Here is a 9,588-nt window from a genome sequence, read left to right on the forward strand (position 1 = left end):
GCGTTACAAATACTATCACATCACTGCACAGGCAGATACTTGTATTCATATCAAATGTTTGTTTTGTACAGGCTGTGACATTTGATAATTGTACTGATATCAAATTTTTGTTTTGTACAGGCTGTGAAGTTTGATAATTGTATTCATATCAAATGTTTGTTTTGTACAGGCTGTGACGTTTGATAATTTTATTCATTTCAAAAATTTGTTTTGTACAGGATGTGACATTTGATAATTGTATTGATATCAAATGTTTGTTTCGTACAGGCTGTGACATTTTATAATTGTATGTATATTAAATGTTTGTTTTGTTCAGGCTGTGAAATTTGATAATTGTATTCATATCAAATGTTTGTTTTGTTTAGGATGTGATCTAATAACTATGATGCTTTAAAACAGGATAAATAGATTATGTTTGGAGTATTGGAATGACAACTTTGCAGTAACTTTGGATATCACGCAACAGAGGAAAAACAACCATCTACATTTCAAATCTAGAAATGTCCATCTTTAGATTCCATTATATAAATCATTCATGGAAACATAAATGCGTACATGTTCTTTCTTCAGTATGAACAATACTATATAATCTAAAACATACGATTTTTAAATGGTATTGCTGGAAACAGATATACAAACAGTTATAATCAGTTTACTCAGAGAATGGTTGTCCTGGTTACATGTTGTCCTGGTTACATGTTGTCCTGGTTACATGTGGTAAAATGCAATGAAATTATAATAAGGCTAATGAAGCACCGAGAAGATGCACAGTATAGCTTTTTTGATGAACATAACTATCATAATATTGTATGGCGTCGCTGAATGACACATTTCACACATTTTTCAAAACTAAACTTTCTTACAACACTTGAACAGTGAAACAACCCGGATGTGAACAATATGATTCTTTTCTTTTTCTTGCGAAAAATACTTACCGTTGCATTTTGGAATCAGACAAGGAAGGAAACCATGTCCCGTAAGACAGTGGGGATATCCTCTGTTGTCAGGGTCCCTACAGTAGTTTTTCGCTCTTGCTACGCTTCCCTCCGGAAAGGAGCTATCTGGAAACGAAGTCCCGGTCCACGCAAGACATTTGCCATTCATTGAGGTTGTGACGTATCCGTTGTAATCATGGCTTCTGTTAGCAAAATAGCATTCTGGGGATAAAGATTAATACTACAGGAAATGTTTGTATTTTGAAGCAATAACCGACACAGTAAGCATTAATATGGAGCCAAAATGGTTGCAATGTAAAGACTATACTAGAAACATAGACATTGTAACATATTATTAATGGGGTTGTTATGTATATTTAATTTGCTTTGTTCGTTTGTTTGTTTATTTTTATTTTATTTCATTACATGATAATGTAATGTAACATTGTATGTTGGTCTTGACTTTGTCTAAAACTTAGTTAATTTCTGCTTGACCCAAAGTTACTTTTTGTTTTATTCATTGTAAACAACTAATACATAGCTAAGTTATTCTCTACATGTATGGGTTTAAAATCAGTATTATTATTAATAGAAGTAGTAAATATGTTTATTTGTGTTTAGGTTTTGGAATTTTTATAGTGTAATCCAGGTTATGATTTCGATTTTGTGAACATCAAGATCATTCAAGAAAGTTATCTTCCATTTGCTAATTATTTATTGTCCATGACGAACGATAAAGACTATTTTTTTGGTGCAAATATGAAATTAATAAAGTGTTGGCATGTTTGGATATAGCATTTTAGTTCTGCCTTGAGAAAATATTAAAACATTATTATTATTATTATTATTATTATTATTACCCTTGCCTTACATTCATCCTCCAATTTACTTTGAACATCTGCACAGACGCCTGTACATATATGTATTGACAGTTTCCAGAATTGCACCAATTCGCAAAAGCAATAAAGTACATTGTACAATCGGTATGCCTTTTAAATAACATGTATGACATGAGATTATTGATGATATTATGCTTATATATAATGATATTAAAAATAAGAAATGAAATTCTGCAATACGATTTTTACACCAGTTCTGGCCAAAACTGCTGAAATTGACCATTAGGAATTTCACCGATTGCAGATCCAATTTAAAAGATGAAATAAAAATACTTGACTGGAAATAAAATTGATTTGTATTGACCAAGTTTTAGAGATAGATTCATTTATATTATTTAAACCTAGACGTGTCTTTAACCGGGAAATTGCAGCTTAGAAAACAGAATCATCCACAGGACAAAACATGTAGATAACAACAGTACGTTTGTGTGTTCAGAATTGACAAAATATATGATAAGACTGAGAGTTGGAGGGAATTTGTATGGCAGTACCCATACGAATCGAAACTGTATGATTTTCAATCCCAATTTGTCGTGCCAACAAGTTTATTTGTCATATTGTTGAAAATAATGATGATGATGAAGAGAGAGAGAGAGAGAGAGAGAGAGAGAGAGAGAGAGAGAGAGAGAGAGAGAGAGAGAGATACGGATGTATGCGTGCGCGCGCGCGAGTGTGTGTGTATTTGTGTGCGACAGACATGGAGAGAAAGAATGTTACTAATTTACAATACAGAACTCGGAAAGAGCAATCCCTGGGTTTTAAAGTAGGATGTGTGATAATACGAAGTGGATGTTTTTAATATGGTGAAATAGCACCATGTATTTTAGAGAATTTACAATTAGTAGTATTTTAATACTCGATATCCCTTTTGTATACGCCTGTAAACACAAGCTCATTTGCACACCTCCGATTAGATTTTGAACTTGCGATTATATATTTCGTATTCCGTGTCCAGTCTATTTCGTGATATGAATGCCTGCTCTACTGCAGAAAACGGTATTCCTCTATTTAGCAAAAGTGCTGATGAAGCTGTATTGCATCCAATAGCGGTAGCGACTCTGACTCTGCAAAAATCCTGTTTAAGCATCTGTAAATACCTTTGCAGGAGTGCAATATTGCTGCTGCTGCTGATACTACTGCTACTACTACTACAACAACAAATAATAATAATAATAATAATAATGATAATAATAATGACTTTGTATAGCGCCTAATCTTTAGAAGCTCTAAGCGCTTTACAACATTAGACAATACCTATAAGATAAAAAAAACATATAATGATATGATTACAAAAACAAACACCATGAAATTAGACAACATAAAAAAATGTTGCGAATATTTAAGGTAGGAAACATTATTAGGTCTTAGAGTTTGTTCTTGCAGTCGAAATAAGTGAGTTTTGAGAGCACTCTTGAATGTGATTACTGTGTCGTTGTGTCTAAGTTCAGTGGGCAATTCATTCCACGTTGCTGGGCACTGGTATGCAAAAGAACGCTGTCCATATGACTTTGTTTTCATAGTGGGAATAATGAGTATACGATTGTCAGAAGAGGAGCGTAAGTATCTTGCTGGTGTGTCCACATGCGTGAGGTCGGATAGGTATGTTGGACTAGAGTCCGACAGTGAAACGAAGCACAGAGAAAAAATTTTGTGTTTGATTCTGGATCTAATGGATAGCCAGTTTAGGGTACAGAGCAGTTGGCATGTGTGCTCTGATGGTGGTACTCTAAGTATAATCCGAGCAGCTGTGTTTTGAACTTTTTGAAGTTTCTGGAGCCAATATTGAGATGTACCAGACATAATTGAGTTACAATAGTCCAGTCTTGAAAGTGCTAATAAACACACATGTGTTTTAGTAGCATAAACTGAAAGATATTTGAGAATGGAGATGATGCGTCTCAGCTCAAAATATGCAGCCTTGCATATGTTCATGACATGTTGGTGCAATGTGAGAGTACTGTCCAGAGTAACACATAGGTTTCGTATTGATTGTGTGAATTTAATGTTGTTGTTGCTGATATTTATTGTTTGAGGTAAAGTATGTGAATGAGAAAGTCTTTCTGTTGTGATCATAATGGCCTCAGTTTTATCATCATTCATCTGCAGCTTGTTACAAGTCATCCATGATTTCACATTAGAAATACATCTCATACACTTTAGATGGTAGCATCAACTTCAGTTAGGTGGCTAGATTTGTATATTTGGGTGTCATCAGCGTACAATTGGTGAGACACTGGATGATGATCTATTTCATTTGAGAGCGAATGAGTGTACAGAATGAAGACAACAGGTCCAAGAACAGACCCCTGTGGCACACCACAACACAGATCAACTGGGCTGGAATGTATTCCATTTGCAGATACAATTTGTGTCCTGTCGACCAAGTAGGACTTGAACCACAGTAAAGCTGTATCATGAATGCCAAATACATGCTGGAGACGGTGAAGTAATATATCATGGTCTATTGTGTCAAATGCTGCAGACAAATCAAGGAGGGTGAGGACTGTAATCTTTCCGCTCTCCATAGCAGAGAGAACGTCATTAACTCATTTTAGAAGAGTACGTTCAGTACTGTGGCAAGGGCGATATGCAGATCGTACATTGCTAAAATGACTGGTTGAATGCAGATGAGATACAAGCTGGGATAGAACAACTTTCTTTTTTAAAATTTTTTTATATGAATGGGAGATTAAAAACTGAGCGGTAGTTCTTTAAATCGTTATGGTCTAGTGTTGGTTTCTTCAGTAGATTCTTTACAATGGCAGTTTTGAAAAATGATGGGAATTCCCCTTATGAGAGAGAGGTATTAATAAGATCAGTTAGTGAAGGCAATACTGGATATTGGAATTGGATCAAGTTTACATGCCACTAGTACTGTTATTACTACTAACACTACATATGCTACTACAACTACTAATACTACTAATATTATTGCTAATAATATTAATAATTCAACCTCGACAAAAGAGAACATCACAGAATTCCCATGTCTTGTGGAGGGGATCTCTGTAGACATAACACCAGGGATGTCCCTTTTCGTCTGGGTCTCTGCAGTAATTGGCGGCATCGGACAGAGATGCATCCGGCAGTTTTAAGACTAATGGGTCACTGTGTGAAAGATGTGCATCCCAACGGCCACACGTCACATTATCAATAGTTTTGTTAATATGACCGATGTACAGGGAACTTTTGAAAAAGCAATCTGAAATATATTAAGTATATAGAATATAAAATCATTTGCCATTGTTCATATTGAAAGAGAAGTAATGCGAAAAGAGGTGACGTTCTTTCAAAAGAAGACCAATAGATTGACTGTTAATCTGTTATTCCTAGAAGCAAGCAATATTTCCTTGAATATTTGGATGTTTCTCCTAAAACTGTATTTATAGTTATGATAACATATAATTCCTCCCCCCTCCTGTTAATTCCAATGCGATTTACACCTTTTTTGACAAACCCGTGGTACATGTTGTCCCTGTTTGATTTTGAGCCTTGCCTTTCAAATGAATTATATTGGCTGGGTCAGTCACGTGATATGGATAGATATCTAAATATCATGTTTATGTCAAAAATCTAGAGTTTGAATATTTTTCTTTTAGTTTTAGAGTGAGATATCGATTTACTAACTTCAAATATTATGTTATATTTCCTGAATGCATAATTATCATATCTGGTTACCATGTTAAAGACTAAAGTCTCTTAAGTGCATACTGTATACGAACGCAGTCTTCTAAACTGACAGTTGCTACGGCTGTATGGTCTCAAACTAAGTAACACAAGAAGCAAAACCAACAAGTTTTGTAAGACGTAGCAAATAATTAAATTGTAAGTGTTTTAAAATCAAATTTTAAGAGGAATGTGTAGTATATTAAAATCAATTATTAGTGACGACACTGATACAGAATTTATCTTTTTTTTTAAATAGTTGGTTTATTTTTTCGCAGTATTTTGCAATCAAGATGGTACCCGCTGTCATCGTTCTGTCATTGTGGCTGCATCATTGACTTGAAAAGTTATGTGTAGATTCCACGAGACGAGTCAGAATCTACGAAATTAGTACAATTAAAGCATAAATACATCTTGATTTATAAGAGTTACTCTAGTGTAGACAGATAATAAAAAAAAAACAAAAAAAAAAAAAAAACCAAACAGTGGGTTGCTTCATACGTAATCTATAAAGTGAAGCAGTCTTAAAACAACCACGCCTGATAATCAGGTTTTTACTCTGCTGAATGCGTTATCATGAAGCTAATATAAAATCAATATTTGATATAATAGTGAGATATGTTTGATTTCCTGGACACTTTAATCAATAACAGTATATATGAAAAATCTACATCTTTTAACAAGACAATGTACAAAATGTACATACTGCTCATTGAAAGAGCATTATACCATATTTAATATGAACAGTCTCGACTTTTATGTCAATACCTTATCCAGGAAATGTGTGTGTACTTGTAACTTTTATTTAAGTGTGTATTGCTCTTGGTTTCGTTTTCTTTTGTCTCCAAGGTATAAATAACAGGTATGTGTGTATGTGGTTCTTAAAATGGATCAATACGTATCCATGATGATTTAAAACTTCGAGTGTACAAAAAGTAAAACAATGAAACTGTTTAACTGCTGGATTAACCACTTTACCTTGGCATATTACAACTCGCCCAATCACAGCCAATGACCACAGAGCGAATCTTGCGACTGAAAAGTAAACAATACTTATTATTCAGAATGCACAACTTTCTGACGCAAGACCTAATTATGATAAATTTGTCTTTTGATTTGTATGGCAGCATGCAATAGCTGCATATATGCGACAATTGTTTGCAATCTTCACGGTACCTGGGATTTCATAAAACATTGAATTACTTACTCGTTATTCTTATACAAATAAGAAAGACTTGCTCTTACTCCTTAAGAGACTTAATGTTTGCGTGGCTGTTAAACTTTAATGATACTGTATTAGGTTTTATTCTTTTTCAAATTTGTATCTTCATTTTCATGACGTAATTCTGAGTTTAAAAAATTGGTGGATTTATAATATTTGTCAATCATTTTATATCAGTCATATTTTACCCACAATTACCCCTGTAGTCATAGACCCGAAAATGCTGCTCTTTCTGTAAAACAAAACACATTATTTATGCCCTCTTGAACAAATATCACTTATGGGTTTTTGAGTGCAAACAAGATCCGCATTTACAACCATAACTAAAGGTACAATTTATAAAAACACATGATATGTACATCATTAAGTTTGCCCTGTGATTAAATCCTTAAATGTATATGTAGGCGACAAATTCTAACTTAATCACTACTCGGAAAAATATGTCGATAGCAACATGCATGGATACAGTCGCACATATATGCAACTAAGGACGCATAAACACATACATACATACATACATACATACATACATACATACATACATACATACATACATACGTACGTACATACATACATACATACATACACGCACCAAGGTGGCACAGTAGTTACCGTGCTGGGTTTGCTACTGAAGGGGTGCGGGTTCAAATCTTATTAAAGGTTCACCCTTTGATAGCAAGTGGTGATATGTCTACGGTTAAGCCCTTTATCACAATTGCCTCGACAATATTTGACCTAAATTTGTTTTTGTATGTTAAAGTACCAAACTTATACATAAATACATGATGCATACGTACATATCTGGTTAAAACTGTGCCTAGTCTCTTTTCCCATATCTCCAAGTAAAATGGCTTCAGTGGATTAGATCTAGATCACAGCAGAATAGGACTGCCACGTTTTGAACGATAAGAAGGGATTGCTATCGTGAGGTCGAGTGAACATGACCCTTCATTTTTTGTTGTTGTTGTATTTATCAGTATGTTCTATATTTGTATCTAAGAGTTTATTTCTAAAATTTAAAAACGTTTCATGTCATTTAAAATGATAAACGGTTTGGAAAATATGTATTGGCATTCAATACAAAATAATAATGTTGCACCAACTTAAGCGATCTTCTTCAAATCGACATAAGAGCTACTGTTAATGAATGAGTATTACTTCTAAGGTACAATTTGCACACGGATAATATCGCTGAGGCAAAGCGGTACAAAAAATATATGTACCTGCCTGGTTAATATAATTGTATTCGAATATGATATCTTTATACTACGTTCATCGTGTAATTCCACTTGACGATAAGCCAGTCAATCTTAGCTTTAACGTAGTTATATATTTGCATGCAAAACAACCAGCCATCTGTTACACACACACACACACACACACATATATATATAATACATGTATAGTATGTACGGTGTATCAATGATATGCCACGAGATGTATAAATTTTTCATTAAAAGAAAACGATGCTTGCCCGAGTTTCCTAATAATGAAAAATTTATACAACGAGTGATATATCATTGATACAGCCTACATACTATACATATATTTTATTTATACCACATCAAAGTTTTCATTTTATATGGGAGATAAAACTGACGGCCACAAACAGTGCACTTTAGGGGAGTGAACTATTCACAACTCTAGCATTTATGTACGTTCAAAAAAGAAGTTATGTAGTGATTCATAATTTCCTGTACACTTCATTCATGCTAATTCCTATATGTTTCCTTTAGCAATATTAAATGAATTGGAAACACAAGGCTAATAGTTAACATTCACAAATATTTTTAATAATCAGCATGCAAACATTGAATTGGCAGCCATCGTTATCATGAACAGTAACAGGGCGGCCATTGCAGCTATAGCAACAGTACGATTCGAGCCAGAAACATCAAAATAATGAAGGAACAAAAGGTAATTAAACAATTTAACCGTAACCACATTTCATTGATATCGTTTATGTCCATATTTCGCTATTCCTACTGACTGTCAGTGCCACTTTCAATAATTCTCCTACGTCTCCGCTGTGTGGGCCCTGTTTGAGAATTGGCCAGTTGAAAGAAGTTGACCTAGTTAGGGATCTCGTTCATGTTTTCCGTTACGTTCATAACAAACATATTTGGACGGTGATGTTTGATCCGTAGAATGGGTTGTTGATAATCTGATTCTGTTGAATATTACACGTTTGGGAACTTGATATACTACAGTCTGTTGCTGTGCATTTGGAAATTTCTTTGTTGTGGGGGTGGGGGTTGACAGCATCATTACTTGGGTGGCCGGCGTTGCTCAGGTAATTGGAGTACGTCTGTTGTTGTTTTTCACTAATGTTTGAGTAGCTGTTTATAGACTGTACGTTTTTGTGGCCTGAAATTTGCATGATATCAGTTGGGGGAATATCTTTGTCTCTTAACTTCTGAATTAAGTACTTTCGGCTACTTGTGCTTGCTAATTTCTTTCTTTCTGTAATATTTGCCTTTTCTTTCATTGTTTTCATGATGCATCCAAGTTTTGGTTTGTCGCTGAGATTAGCATGGTGCTAGGCGCAATACAGAAATGATCTTCGCGTTGACAAAAGTCTGCTGGTCTTATCTCAGCAAATTGTTTGTAGATAGCAAGTGGATCTCACTCTTTGATGTTTTTGTTTTCATACATCTTAGGGTTAATATCCCAGATGTCCTTGACATTGTCTCCTGTTCTTGTTTTTATCTGCCTTTCATTGAGGTAAAGATACTCGAGGCCGTTCACATCTTTCTTTAGTGTAACTTACCCCTTCATATTGTAATGTTCAGTCACACCTCTTACCAAAATGCACAGAGTTGTTAAACCACAATGTGTTAACAATGGCTTCAGGTGTTTCCATCCC

At 34.5% G+C, this 9,588-nt stretch overlaps 1 protein-coding gene across 1 annotated transcript in view; it reads right to left on the reverse strand.

Moving 5' to 3' along the window:
* The window catches only part of LOC149796008 (apolipoprotein(a)-like), a 176,572-nt gene extending 168,941 nt beyond the window's left edge, over positions 1–7,631 (reverse strand). The window contains exons 1-4 of the mRNA XM_089963911.1: positions 7,520–7,631; positions 6,479–6,535; positions 4,791–5,036; positions 936–1,157 (exon numbers count right to left, since the gene is read on the reverse strand). Coding sequence (XP_089820037.1) covers positions 936–1,157; positions 4,791–5,036; positions 6,479–6,535; positions 7,520–7,556 — 562 coding nt within the window. The 5' untranslated portion in view covers positions 7,557–7,631. The remainder of the gene's footprint in view (positions 1–935; positions 1,158–4,790; positions 5,037–6,478; positions 6,536–7,519) is intronic.
* Between the last annotated feature and the right edge of the window lie 1,957 nt (positions 7,632–9,588).

This window comes from Sinohyriopsis cumingii, chromosome 7, assembly GCF_028554795.1.
Source record: "Sinohyriopsis cumingii isolate HCF-2022 chromosome 7, ASM2855479v2, whole genome shotgun sequence".
In the NCBI taxonomy this organism is placed as follows: Eukaryota; Metazoa; Mollusca; class Bivalvia; order Unionida; family Unionidae; genus Sinohyriopsis; species Sinohyriopsis cumingii.